Consider the following 24,786-nt stretch of genomic DNA (forward strand, 5'->3'; position numbering starts at 1 on the left):
CAATACCTTACTTTGGTTCTCTGCATAGAACTTACCAGAGCTGATGATTCTTTGTTTATTGTCTGCCTCTCCTACTAGAATGTAAATTCCATGAGGATAGGAATTTTGATTGGTTGGTTCACTGCTGTAGTCCAAGTGTCTACAACAGTTCCTGAACCCTAGTAAACTACTCAATAAGTGTTTGTCAAATGAATGCTCAAATACTGTTCCACGGATAGGGTGGTGGTTAAAAGCAGGACTTCTAAAGTCAGACGTCCCAGAACAGAACACTGGCTGGGCCACGAATCAGTCGTGTGACCTACCTAAGTTGTATACCTAAGACTCTCTGTAAAATGAGATTTCCTACAGCATAGGGTAGGAGTAAAAAATATATACATATATAGCGTTTATAAAGCACTCCCTCTCCTTCTCCCTTCCTTACTCTGAGAGCTCCCGTCTTTTCTCCTTCTCTTTGGCCCCTCACTTGGCCACTTCCCTTCGGCTTTGCGTTCCTCTCGGCACACTCTAGCTGAAACTAGTCCTTTGAAATTTAGCGGGAATTATCATCCCTCAGGAGGACCATAGCTGCGCACGCGCAGGACACCCACTCTTTCTCGTCAGCAATCTTTGCAGCCTCAACAGCCAATCAGAGTTATCGTCGGAGCCGAGTTCCGAAGACTCACCAATCGAGTGTGGGAGGCGGTCAGCCCTGGAGGCAGTGGCGAGAGGGGGCGGGAACAAGGAGAGAGCACGCACAGTTCTCGCAGCCGGGGTCTCAGCAGCCCAATCCGAGAGGCCTGAGGTCTGAAGGCAGTGGGGCGTGGCGTTGGCAGCTCCCGCAACTCGAGGCCGTCCAATGCCGGGCCAATCAGACTGAGGAGGTGGAGGAGGCTAGCCAATTAGCGTGCAGGACAGGAGAAGCAGGGGGTTGAGGAGTCTCGCGCGGCTGCCGCCGGCTCCCTAGCTTCTGTCGGGGGAGCCGGGCGTGCGGGGGCGGTTGAGGAGGCGGGAAGGCGGCAGTGGTTGAAGGGGCGATTCCTGACTTGCAGGGAGGAGGTCCGAGGGGTTGAGCAGCCATGGTGATGGCAGCGAAGAAGGGCCCAGGGCCGGGTGGCGGGGTCGGCGGGGGAAAGGCGGAGGCGGAGGCGGCCTCGGAGGTGTGGTGTCGCCGGGTGCGGGAGCTGGGAGGCTGCAGCCAGGCCGGGAACCGCCACTGCTTCGAGTGCGCCCAGCGCGGGGTCACCTACGTGGATATCACCGTGGGCAGCTTCGTCTGCACCACCTGCTCCGGCCTCCTGTGAGTGGACCGGCGCGGGGGGAGGACCGGGAAGGAGCGGCGGAGAGTTGGCGTTGAGGACAGCGGGGACCCGGGGCGAAGGGACAGAGCCGAGGTCGGGGGCGGTGGGGAGGCCTGGGACGCGCAGGATGTGCCGAGAGGGTCGTCTGCTGCAGGGGTGTCACGGGGAAGGCGAAGGGTCAGGGGCGACAAAAAACGATTGGAGTCGCGATGCAGGGGAAAGGAAAGACAGCGTGAGAACTGGAGAAACTCCCTAAAGGAGGCGAGGCGATCCGAAAGTGGGGAGAATTGAAGGAAACTGGGGTCGGGTGGGGGTTAGAGATTTAAGGGGCCAGAGAATGATAGACACCTTGAAAGGGAACTTCATGTAGGTGGAGGGCAAACAGGAAAGAGGTAGAGCAAGCTAGACTCAACATGAAGGGGTACCTTTCTTCCTTCTGGCTTGTGCCCATCCTGGATTGTGAGACGGAGAAACCAATTTAAAATAGGTAAGTTAACCCAGGTTGACAGCACAACGGTAATGGCAGGTAAAGAGCCACGTTCCAGTGTTCAGGAACAGATCCTAATCTTGCAGGGCTTTAGAATGCTACCCAGAGGGAGATTTCTTACAATTCTAAGAGATGAATGCTGACGGGTTGCCCTGTTAGAGAACTTAACTTTTCCAGAGGTTTGGGGGTCTGGATGAGCCATCCTTAAGTGTAATAATTTACACCTTTAAGCTCCTTGTTACCATGGCTTGCTCGTGGTAGTAACATCTGGCGACTCTTTCTAGATTTGGGGGGGGGCGTTGTTGAATAATCTGCAGTGCTACCTTGGCACTGGCACTGAATTTGGTCATGCCTGAGCTAATTTAGAGCCACAGATTTCTAGCCCAGATTTCTGGTTATATAGTAAGGTTCTTTTTTCCCCCTAAGGGAGTTATCTGGTTAGATGCATGACTAACATTTGATACCAAGCCTGCATGTCTATCTTTATAAGCTTATCAGGGGCTTTATTTTGACTTTTTTAGTATTAATACATTAGTTTGGTTGGTTTCATTTTTAACTAGGAGCGCTTTCCTTGTTCTTACATCTTTAGGAGCTGAGGAGGGAGTGGTATTGTTCTTGCGTGACAGATGGGAGAACAGAAGCAAAGAGAGGTTTAGTAACTTATCCAATGCCAGATGGGGGTTGCTGTTTTCAGCATTTGTTGTTCCATATTAGTTATGATCATGGCAGAGCAGAAATGAGGGTCCAGGTCTCCTCATGCAGTTTAGGATTATTTCTCTATTCGATTCTTACTTCCTTAGCCAAACTTCTATGTTTTAATCAACCTTACTTGTGTGTTGTGAGGATAGACTTGACTTTCGTCTAAGTAAAAGCATTGTGGCTCTTGGGATAGTGGTTTAGAACACGAACAGTAACGTGTCAAAAGTTGAGATAGAGGCTCAAAGGAAGTCAAAGGATAGAGACTCGAGACTGGGACAAGTACTTTGAGGAGAATAGGAGCAAAGTTTAGGAATATTTATAGTGCAGAGTACAAAGAGAGCAGATTCCTGAAGATCCTGTTATGAGAAGGCAAATCTGATTACAGAGTCTGGAGAGAAGTCAAAGGAAGCAGGGGGATAACACTGATGGCATATCAGAGTCTAGGTCCCAGGAAGAAAATACCAGGAAGCAGTGTTAACTCATTCCCCTAGTCAGCTGCGAAGGCGTGAAAGCTAAAACGCTGAATAAATGGAAAGTGCTGACATCATTATCATTATTTTATAGATCTTGGTTTAAAGTATCCCATAGACAACACTTCCCTTCTATAATGAATGTCCCTCAATCAGGACAGAAGGAGGGCCAAGGGATCTGGCTCACATTAAAAACCCGGTTTCTTTTGCTGGACAAGTTAACTCCTTAAACATCAGTGCACAATTTGCAGAACTTTACCACTTCCTCCTGTGGTCACTATTGTTGAGCTCACTGGTGAAAAGTCAAACACCTGTGATCTGGACAGACAGTGGGTGGGGCTGACGATGGCCTAAGGTTGCTTAATAGAGAAGTACCTCAAGAGGCCTGTCTCTGTCTGTGGCGCACGTAACTTCCAACTAGGGGCTTAGCTCCTTAGGAAGCTAAGTTCCTATAGGACCAAGTGGTGGGAGTCTACCAGCCTCCCCCTTTTCTTTTAGTTTCAAAAGATTCTCGAAAGGACATTTTTGCTTAGTGTTTTGGTAAAGCATTATGGGAATCACTCGGAGTGATTCTCAAGGTGGTAGACTTTAGGGAACGCATTTTGGTGGTGGGGAAATCAGAAGCTAGGCCAACTGTTTGTTAGCAGGAAGTGAGGGTAGAGTGAAGGGTCAAGAAGCTGGACCAATAAATGAAGCTGAACTGAAGGCATGTTGAGATTATAAAGAGACAAATTTCAGAAGAAACTCTACAAGAAAGCTTTAGTTGCCCTGGCTGTGACCATCTGTTCTGGTGGTTTGGTACTTCTCCTTTGCTGACTGGAGTCGTAATAGCATGGACTAGGGCAAAGCATGTAAAGCTTTAAAAGGGGTCTTCACAAAGTATTACCAGTGTCCTTTGATGTACCTTGGGAAGGGCTGGGAGCTGGCAGGTGGGCCATAGGCAGAATGTGAGGTGGGGCGTGCTTACTGCTGGCTGTAGAGTGAGGAGGGGGCACACAGCCCAGCAGGCAATGGAGAGGCGTGGCTCCACGGTGACCCACACACCAGTCAACGTCTTAAATCCACATGGTTGCTTGCCCACAGATTTGGATTTTGTGGTGCTAGTGAAAATCGTAGTAGTAGGCCAATATCTTGCATCAGTCTATCAGTCAACAAATGTTTGTCAAGTGTCTTTGAGCCCCAGACACTGTTTTAGGCACTGGAGTTGTGGTAATGAACAAAACTGACAAAGTCCTATCTTCATGTAGCTTGCATCCTAGGGGAGGCCTTGGACTCTAAATAAATCATGAAATATATAATTTCAGGTAGTGATAAGTGCTACGAAGTAAACTAAAGTTCAGCATGGGCTAGAGAGTGATGAGAGCTCATATTCAGCTATGATGATGAAAAGAGAAGAAATATTCATGCTTAAAGAGGATACTGAGGGGAGGAAATTGAAGTATCACACTTCCCACCATAGCCAGAGAAAGGAGACAGAGGCTTGGCCTTCTTCTGAAAGCCAGTTTTCTGTTGAGTGTGTTACAAATATGTCGACCACTTAGGGGGCTGGAGTGTTCTGGGGCAGTGAGCAGAATTGCCAGGGTTCCCATCTGGCTGGATTGACTGATAATAACAAAGTTGACTGTTCCAGCCAAAGTTGAATTTCCCAAGAGCTGAAGAAAAATTGAGATTTTAATAGTGGGGGTGGGTATGGCTGTGCCTTCAGCTCTGCATATGCGAGCTCATTCTTTCTGTCTTTTTCAATGAGAAATTTTTTCTCAGCTCAAGCAGAAACCCACAGTGTTGGTGTGAGGGCCTGAGAGAGAGGCTGCTAATTTCTGCCGTTTCTAAATTTACATACATGCTGCCACAGTGGTAGGTCCCAAATTTGACCTAGTTTTATTCATTTGGTTTTCTTCCAATACCGAATTTCCTTAACCTGGATAGAGATCCTTTTACTCTCCCTAATCTATTCATGCGCTTGTCTTTTCAGTTATACTTCTAACTCTTCAACTAGAAGACGAATCTGCCATTTGAAGCTAGGGGGGGTAAAAATTGCCACAGAAAAGGACTTCTTTCCAAAGCAGTGCCTCAGTGTTCCTTCTTGTTCTGGTTTGCTTGGATGCCTCAATGGAGAAATGAAAAGAAAAGAAAAATGCCTCAACTTTTCTTTAAAAAGGAAATAGACGGAGAGGCCTGAGATCTCATTGGCATCTGGGCTAGGCACTATCTTTGACACCCAGTTTTTCAGCCAAGTATGTGACATGCTTCCCTGACCTGTCTGTCTGAGTCTATCCTTTAATCCATCATCTTTCAGGTCTCAGTAGTGGCTATTTGTCTCTTCTACTTCTTTACAACTTTATTCTGACAGTGGGATTAAGTCAGGATTGAGGTGGACGGAGCCCTGGACTGGATGTCAAGAGATGTGCTTGACAGCTCTCTATTTGTGACAAGTTGCTACCCTCCTGGTGCCTTAGTTTCCCTGTCTGGCTCGCTAATAGCTGTTCCCAACCGAAACACTTTTATCTCCATGGAAGGAAAGGTATAGTATGTTGTTCAATAATTCAGTACTTTTCCATCTGTCTGGGCTGGAGAGGTAGACGTATGCCTTGCCCTTATTTTAGTCCTGTCCCTCCATCCCCTCGCACCTCACCTTTCTTTTTTAAAAAAAATTATTTTATTTTATTTTTGGCTGGATCTTTGTTGCTGCGTGCGGGCTTTCTGTAGTTGCGGCGAGAGGGGGCTACTCTTCGTTGCGGTATGTGAGCTTCTTGTTATGGAGCACGGGCTCTAGGCGCACGGGCTTCAGTAGTTGAGGCACAAGGGCTCAGTAGTTGTGGCTCGCGGGCTCTAGAGCACAGGCTCAGTAGTTGTGGCGCATGGGCTTAGTTGCTCCACGGCATGTGGGATCTTCCCGGACCAGGGATCAAACCTGTGTCCCCTGCATTGGCAGGCGGATTCTTAACCACTGCTCTACCAGGGAAGTCCGCACCTCTCCTTTCATATTCACTTCTGCCAGGCAGAGATGGACAGAGTCTCTAAAATTACAGATTTAGGCATTTTATTGTATAGGGCCTTTGGACAACTTGAAAAGCTCCTAAGAAAATAACAACTTAACAAAGGGGTGAGAAGAAAGGGGGCAAAATGTGAAAGGATTGAGATTGAGCCTGAAGAGGAAGGTAGCTGGTAGTATCAGGAGTCCACGTGTCTCTACGTGAGGGCAGCTCTTTATTATTGTCACTGAGGAAGAACTTCAGGAAATGGGTCGAAGCAGGGGACTTTCAGTTAGGAAGGAGTTCCTTAAAATTAGTGAAATTGACCCTGGAGCAGGGTAATGGGGAGCCTTCCTAAGAGGAACTCTTCTTGGTAATGTTTGGGTCCAAGATAAAAGCTAACCTGGTTTAGCTGAACCCTGCTCAGAGGCAGAGGAATGGAATCCCAGGGGCAAAGAAACACAATCTAGAGTGTATGAATTTGAACACAAATATTCAGAGGTAAGGAATGCCCGAGTCCAAATCTGGCACAAATGAAGGAACTTGGGTGCTGGGTAGAACTGGTTTTTTCCACTGTCGACCTGGCAGAACCCTTCTTATCTGAGCAGCTGAGCAGGTTTGAGGCTTCTATGAAGCAAGATAGAAACAAAACATGGGCCAGTTTGAGGGTGATGACCACAGAGAAACAAAAGATGTGGTATTTGCAGAAATAGTAGTATGCTTAATACAAGCAAAGGGAAGGGAGAGAGGCAAAGAGAGGGAGGATTGGGCAGACTTTAGGATCTCTGCAAGTCGCTTCACTTGCCAAGTGATTCAGAGTGCTTCAGAGAGTGAGTCAGAGTACTTCAAGTGCCATTTAGGTGCCCTGTGAAAAGGAAACTGAAGTAGAAGAAGACATCATGACTGGGCTGAAGGCTTGAGCCCTAGTAATGTACTTGCCTTCAACTAGAGAAACTTGCCCTATTCTGGGCAAATACCTTTATCTCTATCTCCCCAGCTCCTCCTGGTTAGAAATAATAGAATAAATTTGCTGTGATAACCAAAGAGCAGTGCCTCCTTCAAGCTCTCACTTCTTCTTGTTTCGGGGAGAACCTGAGAGTTATGTTGGGGAGACTGGCTGCAAGTTGGAGAGTTGGGTCTGTTTAATTCCAGGCCAGTGATTCCCATCTGGCCCAGTGCATGACCCTGGTTTGTACCCGGTAACACACAACACTCCTAGACCATTTGATTTCGGCTCCTGGGAGGAGAGGGGCTCTCATTTCTAAATTGCTTCTCTTGGCCAGCAGTGGCCTCCCTGTGATTCAGAGACAAACGCTCTGACTCATAGGCCGTGTAACGAGGCCCTCTTCCTGGACTGCAGTGTTGCCTTGTAGACTCTCCCTGCCCCCAAACCGTGGCTCTGGTTATACATGATCCAGTCTACAGACATCAAGGTCAGAGCACTGCTTTTTGTACTGTGCTATGGAAACATCCTGTTCCACAAGATTCATTTGGCCCAAAGCACCTAAATCACTTCTTTTCTCTGCCTTTCCTTTATCCTTTCTCCACCCCACCTCAAAATCCCTCCAATCCAAGCTCAGCCAGAGGAAGTTCTGTTGCTCTAAGCATCCCCTCTAGACTGATGAGTGGGTCAAGTTCCCCACCCCCCACCCCTGCCAAGGAAGCACACCTCCCTGTTTATACTTTGCTAACAGTTCCTGGTTGTCCTGTCAGGAAATGTCAATGACCTTTTTGTGATAGGCTTAGAATCTGTTTTTCTAGTGTAAACATAATACATTTTACTTTTCCCATGACCATTTCTCTTCCCTCACTGCTGCATCCTGGTGCCACGTCCTCCCCCATCTGACTGTGCGCCTGCTGCATTGCGAAGTACCCTCTCCGGGCTCTTTGGCTCCTTCTTGGAAGCAAGTGATCGAGGACTAGGTCCTATAATTTTTGCATCCCCCACAGTGCCAAACGCAATGCCTTGTGTTTTATTTAGCAAAGTAAATATTTGTCAGTGGGAGGTGATAGGGCGGCCCGGGATCATAGGAACAGAGAGGTCTGCTCTGGCTAGACCTCGGAAAGGCCTGGCATTCCCAGGGGGAAGGGCACAGTGGTTAAGGTGAGAAAGGGCAAGGGAAAGAGTATCAAAGTGGGATGTCTGGACTTCAGGACCAAAACAGAACCAAGCCACTGGTAAGAGAGACTTTAGGAGAGAAAACTGAAGTCTCTGAAATGCAATCAGAAGAGAGTCTTCAGGTCAAATCAGGTTTAAGAGCTATGGTTTGACACCGAGTTACAAAGCCTGGCTTTTGGTTTTCCCGGCTCTCATCTTTCCTCAGGGCATCCGTCCTCTTTGATATTGCTTATCTTTTAAAGGGGTATTTTGAAACCCATCCAAGTCTAGTAGCAGAATTGCTGAAAACGCCCCCAGTTGTAGCCTCCAGTGTCCTTCCTGTCCTTGGTTAGAATCCCATAATCGGTAACTTGTCCAAAAGAGCAGCTGTCCTTCACTGTTTACCTTGTACTCTGTCCTCTGTCCATTCTCCCCGCCCAGGCTGCCTTCACTTATGCTAACCCACGCACTGCCGTTCTGCCAGGCTCGCCTGGGCACCTGTATTCATCGTGTGTACCTGTAAGCCTGCATGTGTGATTTCTCCACCTTTCCCTAAGATTTCCATCTGGTAAATTTTGTTCGCTTTCCTGAGGGCGTCAGCCAGGACCGTATTCTAGAGTTACTTTTATTTTCACGTCTTGCTTTGCCCATTTTTTCCAGGGGAGTGAAAACCAGAAGAGGGCTTATCAGTTGAGACTGTCTTTCTTGCATGTGCCCGTGGTCTTTCACTCCTGACCCCAGGGTCTAATTTATTTGTTTTGGTTCAGCCAGTTGTGTTTTCATGTGATGAGGGCCATAGGTTCAGACTAGAGTAAAACTGAAGGTAAGGAAAGGGGAACCTCTGAAAGCCTGCCTGGCTTGGCCCCAGGCTCCCGTTAGAGCACTCTGGAGGGCAGCTGAATGGGGGTGAGGAAGCCTTCTCAGCTGTAATCTCCACAGGGCATCTGTGGGCAGAGCTGGACTCCCAGGGAGTTAACAGAATACACAGAGCTGGCACAAAAGCATCCCTACAGGGTATATGTTCCTGACTCATGCCCGTCTCATACTCATGATTGAACCTGATTTCCTCCTGCTTCATTGAAAGATCTAGAAGTGAAAGAAAGTCTGGAATACTTCTTTTCCCAGAGATCACTCCCTAAAAAGGGGGGCCCGCTCCATCCCTCCACCACACCGCCCTCCTGTGTAGTCAAGAGGGGGAGCAGCCAGCCTAGGGACTCTTGTCTCCAAATCTTATCTGTGTTGGTATTATCAGGGATAGTCACGGGCCTTCGTTTTTGCTTTCCCTCATGCATGAGGGATTTGTGTCTCCATGGGCTCTGGGACCCTGAGGATGTGCTATAGGTCTCAAACAGTGATGAAGCAGGAAACGGGAAGTGGGCCCATGCCAGAGTTCCCAGAAATACCCCTCAGTCTGAACACTCAGCTGCTGTGGTCTGAGCTGAGGTAGAGGAGGCTTCTGGATGGGCAGGTTCTACCTTTCTCTCCAGAATGACTGGGGTTCCCTGTCTCTCATGAGAAGCTTCCAGAACATTCTTGCCTCCCTTCTTTCCTTGAATTAGGAAGTAGCTTCAGTCAGAGAGTTTCGTGTACGTGTAGTTTTATCCTTTCCCCCTCCCTCTCCTCCCATAAACAGACCTGCAGTGCTAGTGGCATTCTACTTCTCTTTTTTTCTATTTGTCTCCCACAGGAGAGGCCTGAACCCCCCTCATCGTGTCAAGTCCATCTCCATGACAACTTTCACTGAGCCTGAAGTAGTGTTCCTGCAATCCCGTGGAAACGAGGTGAGCCACCCCAGACGGAAGGGTTCCAGGCTGCAGTTGCCCTATCTGTCGGTGGAGCTTTGCCTCAAGAGTATAGAAAAGCCCTACAGTTTTCTTTTTTGTTCGAGTTTCCCTTATTTTTTAATATGTAAGGTATCTTAACTTATGTCCAGGTGTACATTTACAGACTTAGTTATAAAATTTGGGGTTTGTCCAGGCCCCTTGTTGGAAGAATCAGGGGAAGAAGCAAAATCTCTGTCGGGGGTGGCTCCTGGGCACTCGAGGGGGGAAATGCTCCACAGTGACGAGCGTTCAGGGTTGACTGAGCCAGGCCCTCCGAGCAAGAGCTCCTGGAGCCAGCTCTGCTGACTGGAGCCTTGGCAACTGGGTCTAAGCCATGTCGTTTACTTGAAAGGGAGTTAAACCCCTTCTCCAGCTAAATCTGCTGGTGGGAAGATGCCAGCCTTGGTGTCAGCAGTATCCCTAGCTTATGGGTGACAGACTTAACTTGGAGGGTGCAAACAAGGGCCTCTAGGGGGTGTTCTGGAAGCCACAGTTCTGAAAATGGCTCCTGACCCCACCTCCATCCAAATTTAGTCCCTCTTAGTTCTCATGGCCCTCTGTTTTCTTTCATAAGATGTGTCACAGTGTGTCATTATAAATGTATTTTTATTTATCTAAGGCATGACCTCCCCGTTAGATGATCCACTCTGCGAGGACAGGGATCATGTCTGTTTTGTAGGTGTACCCAGATCCTCACATTGTGTCCATGCTCGATAAACGTCTATTGATGAACGAGCTGGAAATGGTTTGACTCCCATTTCATGCTTTCTGCCTCAGTTTCTTTGCCACCTGACTTCATTCCTTTAGGTTTGCAGGAAGATTTGGCTGGGTCTTTTCGATGCTCGCACATCTTTAATACCAGATTCCAGGGATCCTCAGAAGGTGAAGGAGTTTCTCCAGGAAAAATATGAGAAGAAGAGATGGTAAGGAGGAGGAAAGAGATTGCTCTGGAGACATGTGTCCAAGACACACTTCATCTTACAGTCCAGTTTCCAGAGCTGAACTGGGGCTTCTCTCAAAGGCTAGACGAGGGTTGAGTCTGTTCCCTTCAGATTCAGTTAGGGCCGAATTCTGACTTCAAAATAACAAAGGTACAGGAAAGAACAACTTGCTCTTGGTCACTAACCTTGCAGATTCGATGTCCCCTCTTTTGGGGAGACAGTAGACTGGTTGGAGGGGAGAGCTAGGGCCCCCACTAGGGAGTCTGGGTTCATTTTTATAGCTCAGCTGATCTCATTTATGGAGAGAGGTGGCTGGGAGCACATGTCCTCTAGCTTCATGCTTTTAACCCGTGATTCATATGTCCCCTGTTTTCCTGCTGAGGAAACAGCATCTCTGTTCTCTCTTGCCTTTTCTCTCCCCAGGTGTCACTTCCTATTGTTCGATTTCTGGGGGGTGGGGGGGTGTGCATGGTTGGGGGTAACTCTGGGGTGGAGAAGAGAATTCAGGGAGCAAGGAGACTGGTGTGGATAAAACAGAATTTTGGAGTCCCTTCGGGGGGCGGTCCTTGGGATAAAGAAAATACATCCGGAGTAGAGACCGCATCCACTGGAGTGGAAGGGGATTTGATCAGAAGGCGCAGCAGCCGGCAGGATAGACCGTGAGCACTTAGAAGATGAGGTGGCAGAGGAGGAGGAACCTGAAGATACTCCCAGGAAATAAAAGGGGGCCCTTGAGTAGGAAGTTGGAAAATAGGATCACCTGTTGCTCAGCATGATTCCAGGTGTTATTACTTGAAACCCAGATGGTTTGATGTGTCAGAAAGAGGAGAGAGAGATGAGGGGAAGACCGGCACAAGCCAGAGCCAACTGAACATCCCTGCAGGAAAAAAATGAGCACCTGACAGTAAAGGGGAAGCTCAAGTTAGGCAGAACTTTGCTAAGTTGCTAAATTCCCTTTAGTTCAAAAAAGAGAATCAGTAGGGAAAGTGAGAAAGGACTTTGACTGCTGTAACCTGTGTTTTCTCAAGCACCTAAGCTGAGCAAGGTCCAAGGTTTCACCCCTCTCCTCTTAGCCTAACTGTTCTTTCTCCAAGGTATGTCCCCCCAGACCAAGTGAAAGGGCCCACTTATACCAAAGGTGGCACCTCCACCCCCGTCCAGGGCTCCATTCCAGAAGGGAAGCCCCCGCGGACACTTCTGGGGGATCCTGTGCCATCTCTCTCGGCTGCTGCCTCCACTTCCAGCCAGGTAACTCTCAGATGTGCCCTGCAACTTATTTTGGGATTTGGGAGGCAGGGGTATCAGTTTCCTAAATCCAATCGCCTGAACTTAGCAGACGACGGTCCAAGAGGTGTGAGCAGGTTCTCAGCCCTGCTGTTCCCATGTCTTGCATCTCTCACCTTGGATCTGTATGTTTTGGAAGAAAGACCCCAACAGGAAGTGGTATTTAGGGAAGTCAGAGTATCAACTTCAAACGTGACCATTCCTCCAAGGAAAAACAGGGGCCAGGACACTGCTTCAGGCGCCTGGGAAAGATGAGGAGGGGCTGTTGGGTGACATCCCTGTGTATCTCAGGGTTGCCTTGACTAACGTGCTCTAAAATATGTGGTTCTGGGAGCTGCTGCACTGAGAGGACAGAGGAATTAGGGATGAGAAGGGCTCAGGCACCTTCTGCCCGGGAACCCTCTGGGTTGAGGGTAGTTTCTGCCTCTCTTCTCTCTCCACTCGCCTATCTGGGGGCAGCCCGGGGAGCCATGCAAGGGCCTGGGTCATGGCTGGGATTCCGAGTGCTATATGTACTGCCTTCTCCTCCAAGTCTGTCAGTCAGTCTCAGCCCCGGACGTCCCAGCCCCGGAGCTCTCAGCCACCTCCCCCCTCCTCGGTCAAGAAAGCCAGTACTGACCTGCTGGCCGACATCGGCGGAGACCCCTTTGCTGCTCCCCAGGTGGCACCAGCTTTTGCTGCATTCCCAGCCTTTGGGGGTAAGTGGGACTTGGGAAGAGAACCTTCCTACAACATATGTCCGCATCACACAAGGAATTCACTCGGCCCTAGCTCTCTGCACAGGAATGAATGTGATGGTAATTCTGAAGTATCACGGCTGGGAGGGTGTGGGTCAGATGAGTACAGCCGGGATTAGTTTTGGGAGTTTGACCAGAAAGCATGGCAGTTGGGGGCTCCCAGCCCTCCCTCTTAGAGCATTGGAAAGAGCCTTTTTCTTAGTTTCTCTCTCTGTTAAAATGGGGCAAGGGGATTGTCACAGGTTCCATTTCCCCTGCCCTCTTCCAGAAGATCAGTAGTAGCCAGTAGAGGGTGGAACAAAGTGATTATCTAGTTTCCCTTTTTCCTTTTTAAAGCCCTTCCCCGCGGCAAAATCTTTTCCCATGATTCCGCCTAAACTAGACCCTGACAAAAATGTTAATGCCTCACGGAGTAAGGACAAAAAATGGGGAGTGAACTTGGAGGCCTCTGAGATGCCCTTTCCCCTGCATGTGTCCGGCTCTCTGCCCCAGGCTCCTGCCAGCTCCCTCTGAAGAGGACCCTGCAGGAAGGCAGATGTCCCATTGAGCAGCCCTTGGCCTTCAGAACTAGTCCGTGTGGTATGGATTACATATACATCATATATAAACATAACCTTTATATTCTTTCCACCTATAGGTCAGACGCCTTCCCATGGGGGCTTTGCCAACTTCGATGCCTTTGGCAGTAGCCCTGGCTCTTCTGCATTTGGAAGCATGCCTCCAGCTGGCCAAGCCCCGTTCCAGGCGCAGCCAGCACCCCCAGGTAAGCTCTGCCCCTCTGGCTTCCTTGCTTGCAACTGTGACCCACTGTCCACACCCATACATCACCCTGCATTCACATCTGCACCCACCCAAAGTACCGCACAAAGAGGAGAAGCTCCAGGAAAGGATGAGGGCAGTCTAATGAGGTTCTTGTCGGGAAGAAGGGACTCTGTTCTCTTTCTTCATGTAAGGAAATGGCTAAAACTGCATCAGGAGTTGTGCAGGCTGTGCACTAGGAGGTCGCTGACTGGGAAGTAATGGAGACCCGAGTCCTAGAAAACATGAGAATGGACATGACCTTTCCCCGAGAGGGCCCCCAGGGCAAGGTCTGGGTCAGCGTCCTAGGTGGTCTCCAGAAGTCCTCAGGCATCCCTCTTAGAGCAGAAGCCTGCCAACACTGCGTCGTGTTGTTCCTGTGGGATGGAAGGAGAGTCTAAAGGCCCCTAAAGCACTCGGTCCCTCCCGAAGCTCCCAGACATCAATCAGGCTTCAGAGCTTTCGGGCTGCCTCCTTCCTTTGGACACCCTGCACACAGGAGGGCAGCCGGAGCGCTGTGAGGACAGATGTCTGGGGCCGGCCAGTGACTGACACTCTCTCTCTCCTCCCCACCTACCTGCCCTTTCCCTGCCCCACCCTCACTGCCAGCCAGTCGGATGCTAACTGGAAGTCACAGCTTCGGTAAGTTATTCCTCCCACTCCACAGCCGACCCAAGGCAGAAGCCTCTGTCTCAGGTCCTCTGACCCTAGAGTTTTGAGGTCTGGAAGGAACCTCTCAAATTTAGCCTTTAACAAAGGAGGCAGTTAGCAGTTTCCCTAGTCATGCAGCCCACAGCCCAGCAGAGCCCATCCCACAGCGCAGACTTCCTGACTCTCTGCTCTGTCCACAGCGCCCCCACCTCCCACTGTTGCTCTTGTCTTTAATTTTTTGAATGGAACAGGAAGAGACATTTTATATTGACAGAATTTAAAATTCACAACAGAGTTCTCACATTGTGAACTTAAAGTAACTGACAGAGTAGCCTTGAAATCCATAAAGCAAAAACTATTAGACAGAAAGAAAATCTGATAAACCAACAGATGGAGACTATAATAGATTCTCTCACAAGATTCATAGGTGGAATAGATAGACGAGGAGGGAAGAGAGTTGACCATTTGAGGAAGACTTTAACAAGTTTGACCTAAGAAGTATAAGTAGAACTTTGTAACAAAAATACAGAATATACATTATTTTCAAACATATAACCCTTTTATAATTTGACCATATACTGGGAAACAAAATCTCCATAAACTCTAACAAGGAGAAATTGTTATGTTATTCTATATAACATGTTATTCTATATAACATGTTATTCTATATAACATGTTATTCTATATGGTAAAAGATGTCCTAAAAAATGTCCCCACACAATGTTTCATGTCCTTAAAGGCATGAAGCAGATGAGGAGAAGACACTTACAACATGGAAAAGAGACAAAAAGCTAATAACCATAAGGTGCCTTTTTAAACTCCTATTAATAAGAAAGACTAGAATAATGGACAAGGGATAGAAGCAGATAATACCCAGAAAAAAACATGAAAATGTCCTCAACCTAACTAATCAGGGGAAACACAAGTTAGAATAAGATAGTAATTTTGCACATTATATTCACAAAATTTTTAAAGATGAATAATGGCCAGTATTGTGTGGGGAAATAGGCCCTTTTGTATGCTGTTGGCAAACGTGTATACTGGTACAGGAATAATCAATTTAGCAAGAGGGAACTATTCCCAGGAATGGGATCTGGAAAGGAAACAGCCTATTACAAGGTGGTTATAAATTGGTTGGTTCAGAGATGCCTTCCTAGCGCAACTGATTAGTTTAAAGGGAGTGCTTAAAGTGCCAAGCTTTAAAGGAGAGAAGGGAGGCGTCAGCCCTGGAGCCATCCCAGGCTGAACCTGGGATGGACCGTCTGTCCAGTGTCTGCTCATCTCAAGAAGCAGACAGCCCACGGCCGGACCCAGAGCCCACCAGCGCTGACGGTGCTTGGGGAGCACCCCCGTATCATCTCCATGAGGAAAGGAAGATCTCTGTTTTGCAGCTGAGGAAACTGGCTCAGCTTGGCCAAAATCAAATGTGTGATCAGTGGCAGATCCCATTCATTCCCAGCCACACCATGACCACGAGGGGGTTACTGTGAGTGTGACGTGAGGAACCACTGGGGAGGAAGTAGGAAGATTTGGGTGAGAGGTGGATGTCTCTTCTGACAAGGCTGGTTGTATTGTTATATATCTGAGGGGGAGTATGGAGAAGGGGGGTTTCTAAAAGTGCGGTTTCCCCTGAAACTGTTAGAAGGCAAGTCTACTAATCCAGCTGTGTGGAGTGAGGCTCTGGCAGTGGATAGGAAGCAAAGGAGCACAGGTATTGGGAGCGGCGGCCTCCTTTCTGAGGACGTGCCCTCGGTGCAGGGAGCCCAGCCTGCCTGAGCCAGGGCCGCTCTGCCCTCTAGCGCCGGCCAGGAGGCACACAGCACTCTCTCCCCGCCCTCGGCGGAGAGCCTGGTCCTCACTGAGGGGAGCACCCTGACCCAAGGGCCCAGAGCAAGACTGAGGAGTCGGACCCCAGTAAGGACGGGGAGCTGTGTCCGCTGGGAAAGTCCATGTACCTCGAGTCCGTCGGGCAAAGGAAAGCCCTGGGGTCTGAGAAGCCAAAGATCCACCACCGCCCTGGTGGCTTCCCAGCCTTCCTCACAGCCTGTGGGTGCGAGAGGACTGAAGACCAGGGCTCGCAGTGGCCACAGCCTAGCACTGTCCCTCAGGAAAGCCCAGGGGTTGGGGAGGGAGAGGGGCTGAGGAGAGCACTGTCCCCTGAGTGCTGGCTCTCAAGAAGCGGCCCATCCCTGGAACCTCGCAGGCAGGCCCTGGGCACTCGGCTTCCCTGCTGGCTTCTCAGCCCTTCCACGTTACAGCCGGTCCCCCATCCCCATCAGGTATGCTCTGTGCCTGGCACCAGGAAGATACCCTTAACAGAGGGGTTTGGATGAACACAGCAGCCTCACCCCTTAGAAAAGGAAGATCCACATTGCAGTTCTGAGGTGCTCAGAAGAAAGCCCACAACTGTACTGACAAGAAACGAGGGCTGAGGTTTGAGGGGACCAGGGAGCAACGCGGATTTGAGAACCACCCCGGCCCTGCCATTTCCTTCCTTGCCTTGTGTCTTTATCTTTTCCTTTCCCTCTTCTTCCTCTCGTGTCTGAGAAAGAGAAGTATCTTCCCTTGTGAAGGTTACCTCCCTCGTCCTTTCCCACTTTCTGCAGGGCTTGGTCCCATCAGCTTTCCTATCTGAATTTCACCTCCACTTTCTCCACCTCTACCGGCATGCCCCTTTTTCCCACAAATACACTTCAAGTTCCCGTCCTACAAAATGTCTCTGCAGCCTGACCCACGCTGGTCTCTCGTCTCACCTCTCCACAGCTGTGCCTCTGGGGAAAGGAGTCAGTAGCCTTCACTTACTCATCTTTTATTGTCCTGTTTTCTCTCTTTTTTTTTTACTGAGCATTTTATGGCATAATATACAAGCTGTTCTGAACCTTGATTTTTCTTTAACTTAACAGTACTATTAGGGACTTCCCTGGCGGTCCAGTGGTTAGGACTCCACGCTTCCACTGCAGGGGGCATGGGTTTGATCCCTGGTTGGGAAACTAAGACCCTGCAAGCCGCATGGTGCGGCCAAAAAAATAAATAAATAAAATAACAGTACTGTTAGATTTTTTTTTTTTTAGCGGTACGCGGGCCTCTCACTGTTGTGGCGTCTCCCGTTGCAGAGCACAGGCTCCAGACGCGCAGGCTCAGCGGCCACGGCTCACGGGCCCAGCCGCGCTGCAGCATGTGGGATCTTCCCGGACTGGGGCACGAACCCGCGTCCCCTGCATCGGCAGGCGGACTCTCAACCACTGCACCACCAGGGAAGCCCTAGATTTTTTTTTAGTAGTACATTAAGAGCTTCCTCATTCTTTTGTATAGCTGCACCACTGTCCAACTTATGTCTAGACCATAATTTATCTGCTCAGTTCCCTGTTGTTGAATATTTAGGATGTTCCAGTCTTTTGCTGTTAAACAGCGCTGCAGTTAATAACCCTGCTTCGGCACATTGGCAAGTTATATCTGTAAGGGAATTCTTGGCAGTGGAATTGGTATAGTGGGGACCCAGTTGATACAGAAATAAACAAAAATACATCACTATAAATATGTCAAGTGCTAGGAAGGAAAAGAACAAGGTGCTAGGAGAGGAAAACCAGGATCAAACACTGGAGTCAGGAAGGCCCATGGAAGACATGGTTCTGTTAAGCCTGCAGGGTGAGTAGGAGGTAGCAGGCCAAGGCCATGGGCAAGGCCTCTTGTTCAAGGCAGCGTGGAAAGGCCAGAGCTGAGGGCTGTGGGTCGGGCCCTTTCCGCTCGTGTTTACCATCTGAGCCAGCCATCCTGTGTTTCCTTTGAGACCTTGTCTTGCTTCTCTGACCCTGGAAGTAGTATCTCATAGGTATGATAATACCTCACATTTGTGTTATGCTTTGTAGATTTCAAAATACTTCATCTCAGAGGGCCTTTACAGCCACCCTACAGGGGGCGGGGTTGGGGAGCAAGAACAAAAGTGGGCTCCGGAGAGTGAGAGAGATGGTTTGCTGAAGTCACAGCGGTAGCAGGTGGCAGAACCACAACTGGAATCCAGTTCTTCTCCCTCTGCCTGTTCAGCTGTTCATTCAGCAAACCCTTCCGGAGCACCGTCAGGAGGCGGGCACTATGTGAAGTGTGTTTCCCTTCGGTAACAAAAAGTCTTCCAGCACTCAGAAAAATCAAGCTTTTCCCCATTTGTAGCCTCATTTTACCCTCACTGTAGCCCAGAGTAGTTGGCAGGACCCCACACTACAAATGAGACTTAGACACTCAGATAAAGAGGCTTTCTTAAAATGACAGGGCCTCAGGCCTCTTCCTTCGAGACCAGGTTGCTGATTGGACCCGGACCCTAACCCTAACCCTAACCCGCCCCGAGGGCTGTTCTGTAAACTTCCCCTGTGAGGCTCTTCCATGTTGACTATGAAGACCAGGGAGGGCAGGAGAGCCCTGCTGTCCGCCCTGCGCCGTGGGCAGTGCGTCCCAGCCCTGATCTGAGGTCCTGGCGTCAGGGGGCTCCTGAGAGGGGAGCAGGTGGCTCGATGGGAGTGAGAAGGGTGCTGGCGAGGCCGGAGATTTATGCTCAGCACCTCCAGTGCCATCTCCGCGTTCCCCGAGTCACCCAAGTGTCCCTGAGCCTTTCTGCCCTTCACAGCTCCTTCCCCACCCCTCTACCTGCCCCTTCATATGATTTATTCATAAATGGAAATGCTGGTTTAGGCAAAAGACAGACGTTTCCATCTCTTAAGGAAAAAAATGGGAAGTGTAATCCAGACTAGAGCAGGAGGGACGGTGACCTGGACGAGGAGGAAGAACTGCTTCTCTCTCTGCGGTGGCGGTTTTGAGCGCTAGGGAGATTAAGAAGGGCTGAGTCTCACATCGCCTAGAATTCTCGGTGGGAGACAAACCCTCCTGAACTGGGTGATCCGATCGGGGGAAGAACGGGCTGCCTCAGAGGACCCCGTTTGTGCCATCCCTCCCCTCCCCCTCCACTGCACCTCTGCCTCCATCTCTCCTCCTGCCCTTTCCGTCCTGTCTCATGCCAGCACCCCCTGTTTTACTTCCTGTGCCTGCCCAGGGAGCAGCCAGGGGACTCCATTTGGTGCCTCTCCTCTGGCACCTGCCAGTCAGCCCAACAGCCTTGCAGATACGGGCAGCCTCCTGGGACCCGGGGCATCAGCTGGAGGCATCCCTAGCAGGTAGGTCCAGATGTTGGGGAGCTTGCCATCGGGCAGGAGAGCCGGCCAGGAAAGCCTGGCCTTGCTTATACCAGCCACTCGGCTCCTCCCGTCCGGCAGGACAGAGTTTGCCATCTCCTAGTTCCTTGCCCAGCTCACCTCCTTGGTGCTAGATGATGTGCACGCCGACTTTTCTCCCCATATCACAGCATGTTCGGGATGGCCAGCCAGGTCCCCACGCTCCAGTCGGCCACCACTGGTGGAGGCGGAAGCACAGGGCTCTCCTTTGGAGGTGAGTCTTGTGTGTAGAGACCCAGGGAGGGGATCTAAGGCCAAGAGGAAATTGGGGACCCTGGAGGGAGGGGAGTGGGGAGAGATGCACACCAGGATTTAGAGGAATGCTCAGTTATCACGATATTAACCAAATGAGAAAAAAATAACCAGCTCTTCATCCCTCCTCTACCCCATTCCACCCTGAGCAGCCTTCAACCCTTTCACCACACCTGCTGCTCACGCCCAGCTGCCTTCCACCAACCCTTTCCAGCCCAATGGCTTGGCCACAGGTAAGCCTCCCAGACTGTCCCCTGGCCCTGACTCTCTCCATAGTCACCAGCCCAGGCCAGGCCGGTTTAATTTCCAGTCCACCTAGTGGGCAAAAACTAGAGGCCCCTAAGTCACCAAATCAGAATTTCGGAGTTAGAAAAGACAGGCTGCCCCTTCCCTGAGCCAGTTCCGAAGGGTTAAGGCTGACTGGTAGTGGTGGTGATTCTTTTTTCTCCAATCCTCAGTTTCCCTCTGGGAGCCCAGCCTCCTTCCCTTCTGTGTCCCACCTGAAACCATGGCCCTGTTCCCTGCCCTCCTCAGCTGGAGTCCTGTGGTCTCCTGCCCCTCCCCAGCCCCTGCCTCTGCTTTTCTCTCTCCAAACTCACACTCATGCCCCCCTTCGTTTTTTTGTTTGTTTTTTGTTGTTTTTTTGTTGTTCCTCTAAAACCTTCAGGCCAGGAAGAGAGAATAATATTTGCTACCAAGCTGACCCACGTGGCAGGCCCAACACTTAGGGCTTTACATCCATTATTTGATTTTCACAGCAGTCCGAGGAGATAGGCATGGTCCCCGTTTTAGAGATGAGAGAACTGAGGCAGAGAGGGCTGGTAATTTGCTTTGATTTATGCAGTTTAAGAGGTGGCAGAAAGCTGACCCCATGATCATAACTACCCTGCTGTCCGAGCCACAGGCCACAGGCCGGAGAGGGCAGGGTTGACACGATGCTTGGACGCTGAAGGGTTTCGTGCTCATTTCGGGTACTTCCACACCTCTGGGTGGTGAAAAACTATATCCCATTTCTGTGTCTTGGAGGGACTTAGGAAGAACTGTTCTCCTGCCCACCTTCCAGAACCTCACCTACCTCATGTCCCTCCCTCCCGCCACAGGGCCAGGCTTTGGGATGAGCGGTGCTGGGCCTGGCTTCCCCCAGACGGTGCCACCCACCGGGGCTTTTTCCAGCCCCTTCCCCCCACCGCTCTTCCCCCCACCGCTCTTCCCCCCACCGACCTCAGTGACTCAGCAGCAGAATGGTAAGGGATTCAGACCGCGCCCTCCTTCCTTACCCCATTCCCACCCCCAGGGACTCTGCTCTGTGTGTGTGTGTGTGCGCACGCGCGCCCTCCTTTCTTACCCCATTCCCACCCCCAGGGACTCTGGGGGTGGGGGGTGGTGTGTGTGTGTGTGTGTGTGTGTGTGTGTGTGTGTGTGTGTGTGTGTGTGTGTGTGTGTGTGTGTGTGTGTGTGTGTGTGTGTGTGTGTGTGTGTGTGTGTGTGTGTGTGTGTGTGTGTGTGTGTGTGTGTGTAAGACGTATTAGGGAGCCAGACATCTGAGCTAGTTCCCTTCTGGACCAGCAGGGGGAGACCAGGGAAGCAACAGACCTGCCTGTGTCCTCTGACTGTTCCACAGATTTTTTCCTGGCTTTGGGGAGGCCCCCGCTGCCTGACCACCTTGGGATGTAACTGGGCCTGCCCTGCAGGGAGGCAGGCGAGCTAGGCAGCACTAGCCCCGAGGGGCAGGGTTCCCGTCAGCTGAGTTTTTGCTCTTCCTGCCAGGCTCTTCCTTCGGAGACCAGGGATCTGCCAAGCTGGGGCAGAGGCCACTGAGCCAGCCAGCTGGGATCTCCACCAACCCCTTCATGGTGAGTGGCCGGTGCAGGGCCCGGGCCTGGTGTGGGTGTGGCCTTTCACTCTGGGGGTTGGGACAGAATCCTTCCAGGAGAAGAGGGCAATGTGGGGCGGAACCACGCCCCTTCCTCGCGAGACTGCCTTGGCCCAGCCAGGGATGAGTGGGCTAGTTAAGGAGCCTCTGCGCGCCCCGCCCCTCTGCTTGCCTCCTAGCTCCCTTATTTTCCCTCTTCCCTCAGCACAGTAATTTTGAGGGAGAAAAGAATCCTGAGCTGCATTTCTTCTGTGGCCTCCAGCTTTTCCTCCCTAATCTAACAATTTGTGGTGATTGTTTCTTTCCAGACTGGATCCTCATCAAGCCCGTTTGCCTGCAACCCTCCAAACACCAACCCATTCTTGTAGCACTGTGTCCGGGGGGCTGCTCTCTGGGGCCCCTCTACTCCCTGGAGCTCCGATGACCACTTGCCTGTGGCAGTTTTGCGGGTCTGAGACCAGATGGGTCTTGTTTCGAAGGGTAGGGGTCTGGGGATGGTGGAGGTGCTAATGCTTTGCTTGGGGCTTGCAGATAAAAGGGCAGCTTCCCGGGTCAGCCACCCCAAGGCTTCCTCCTTCCTCCTCCAGCCCCCACCCAGGCAGGGGGCCCGGGAGGCGGGCTGGCAGAGCCTGGCCTAGAGGAGCCTTGGTGTTTTATTTTTCAAATTACTAATTATGATGACAAGAGTCCTCCTCTCCTGCCCCCAGCGCTCCCTTCACTCCGAACCCTGTGAGCAGAGGAAGCTGGGGGCACAGGCTGAGCTGTGCTCCTTGTGGGAACAACTCCCCACTGCCCAGCTGTCTAACACTGTTCTCCTCGTGGGAGGAAGCACAGTGGGGAAAGCAGGGCGGAGGTGGGGATGAGGCGTGCATGGTGTTGACATGGGATGGCGATCAGACGGGACGTGGAGGTCCTGGGGAGCCTGAGTGCCCTTGGGGCCCTGGCTTGGGACAGCACCCCTTTCTCCATGTTTTCGCTTCCCCAGCTCCCTCAGGATGAATAGTTTTACCTACATACTTATACATGCCCAACTTCCGTCAAGCACTTTAGTTAGCTGTGGTGTCATGTTTGGATACCAGTGTTTTATATTTATACATAGAGAATTTTCTAATATAGCCTATTATATATATATATCTATATATATGCATACACATACGTATCCAGATGCAGCCATTCTTCCTCTCCCAGACAGCTCTTTCACACGGGGAATGGGATCTGTGCCTCGCAAAGCCGGAGCTCCAGGGGATGGTGGGGAAGGAGGCACACTTCTCGACCACCCCGAGCCTGGGCTTTTCCAGAGAAAGGCTTTGTGCAGCTGGCTTTTTTTTTCCTTTCTTCTTCCCTTGTGCCTCCCCCGCTCCTCCCCCTGGCCCCAGATCTCTGCACCGAAGCTGTTGCAGGCAATGTTGGAAAAGAACTGCATTTGAAAGGAAAAAACGGCTCTCGTGGTCTTGCTTTGGGCCAGCTTGAGGGGCCCCATGTCAGTCAACGTGACTTCTTGGGTCGGTGCCCATGCTGCTGTTCGCCAAGGACAGAGCCAGTCCCTGTCTGAACTGGAGTCCAGTTTTAGCAGTGGAGGGAGCGGGGGAGAGGGTGCAGAGGAGGACCCGGCATGGGGGTCGGGCAGGGCCTAGTCAAAGTCCAGCTGTCCCAGGTCAGCTGCCTCCTCAGCCCCTCCCCAGACCCTTGCCACCTGGGGATGTTGTGTCAACAGTGTCTAGGCTGTGTGTGTGGTAACAAGACAGCCGGCTTGGGTTAGACACCTCACCTGGGGGAGGAGAGGCCCCGAACTCAGCCCTGCTGTGAGCGCCTCTCCCTTTCCTAAGGCTGCCTGGGAACTCTGGCCCCTTCAGTCTTCCCTTCTTGGGATTTCTCTGAGTCTTTCCACCCAATGACCTTTAACCTGACAGCAAGGAGAGGCCGGGACAGTCTTATCACTGATTTACTTTGAGGATTTTTCCTGTAAATACCTTCAGCTGCTGTTCTTTGCACAGCCAGGCGTGGCCTCCCCACCTTCCCAGGGCTCAGTCCTCATCCTGTCTTGTGTCTGTGGTTCCCGTTCTCCAGCCTCTACTCTCCTTCCATCTCCTGGTGGCGCTCCCAGGGTGGACCATCTTTTTTTTCCCTGGGTATTCTCTGTCACCCTTGATTATCTGTGTCTTCCCCATTCTCTGCTCAGAGCCAGGGACAGGAGAGAAGCTGGAATCTTGTGGTGGAGAAGGAGGGGGAGGAGGAGCCTTCTTTTTCCCCAGCTCCCTGGCGCCTCCTTTCCTAACCAAAAACACTGAGGTTTGGAGGTGAGATTTAAAGGACCAGCAGCTGCAGTGCTTCTTACTGTTTGAGTCACACTGCCGCTGTTTCCCAGGGATCTCCTCAACTGCTCAGTGCCTGGGCGCAGGACCTCCCTGCAGTCCCCACTCCACGCTTCTCAGTCACTCTGTCCGACATGGACCCCCACCAGCTCACTGGCCAGGGCAGGATGACCAGTCAGAGAAGTTACAACGGGTCAGCGTCCAACTCCAGGGCAGAAAAATCAAGAGTTCACAGGGCGTAGGCTGAGACCGGGACTGCAGCTGCCTGTCTCGGTGTGGAACAGCCTGGTGCTGCCTCCACCCGGCGTCCTCTCTCCAGGCAGGCAGCAGAGATGGAAGAACCCCTGGCCTCAGGAAATGTCTAAATGACTGGGCTGTGCTCCCCCCGCCCCATCACCCAGGGCCTCCCTGCAGGCCCTGCCTGGTGGTTACAAATCTGGACCCACACCATGGGGCTGGAAGGACTCACCCAGACTGCCACCAGGCTTCTGACCAAGTGCTCATGTCCCCCTGGCCAATGCTGTGACAATGCTCTGCAGGCAACAGTCCTCTGGCTTGACCCCAGCCTTCAGTAGGTCACTGATGGCTGCCTCTGCGGGTGAGGAAGCAGGAGCCAGTGCCCAGGACCTCTATCAAGCTCTCCGATGGAGGAAGGGGCTGGCGCTGTCCCTGCAGACCCCTCCAGAGGAGTGAGAACCTGGAGGGAGGAGAGAGGGGCACACGGGAAGAGCCTGGCCCTAGTGCCCCAGCTTCCTTCCTGGGGGCTCCCCTTTGGTAACAAGAGTCTTCCATAGGCACTTAGAATGTGGAGAGCCCATCCCACTGCTGCCCTGCACCTGGCAGCGGGATGCACAGGTGGACCTCCTCAGGTTGGGGGAGGTGTTCTCACCCAATGG

General features: G+C 51.1%; 1 protein-coding gene across 4 annotated transcripts; it reads left to right on the plus strand.

The window, feature by feature from the left end:
• Positions 1-868: 868 nt before the first annotated feature.
• AGFG2 (ArfGAP with FG repeats 2) lies at positions 869-23,096 on the plus strand. Of its 4 annotated transcripts, none has more exons than XM_030845867.3 (13): positions 871-1,276; positions 9,691-9,784; positions 10,634-10,749; positions 11,862-12,015; positions 12,584-12,749; positions 13,426-13,551; positions 14,196-14,228; positions 19,276-19,396; positions 19,585-19,667; positions 19,858-19,938; positions 20,806-20,949; positions 21,473-21,558; positions 21,887-23,092. In XM_030845867.3, the coding sequence occupies exons 1-13, from the start codon at positions 1,056-1,058 to the stop codon at positions 21,944-21,946; spliced, it is 1,485 nt and encodes a 494-aa protein (XP_030701727.1). In that variant the 5' UTR covers positions 871-1,055; the 3' UTR covers positions 21,947-23,092. The 4 variants fall into 4 exon arrangements, with proteins under 4 accessions (XP_030701728.1, XP_030701727.1, XP_060140533.1 ...); XM_030845869.3 differs by lacking the exon at positions 871-1,276 and adding an exon at positions 1,296-1,764 and having other exon boundaries at positions 21,887-23,094; XM_030845868.3 differs by lacking the exon at positions 14,196-14,228 and having other exon boundaries at positions 869-1,276; positions 21,887-23,096.
• Positions 23,097-24,786: the final 1,690 nt, after the last annotated feature.

Source organism: Globicephala melas, chromosome 15 (genome assembly GCF_963455315.2).
Source record: "Globicephala melas chromosome 15, mGloMel1.2, whole genome shotgun sequence".
NCBI classification, from domain to species: Eukaryota; Metazoa; Chordata; class Mammalia; order Artiodactyla; family Delphinidae; genus Globicephala; species Globicephala melas.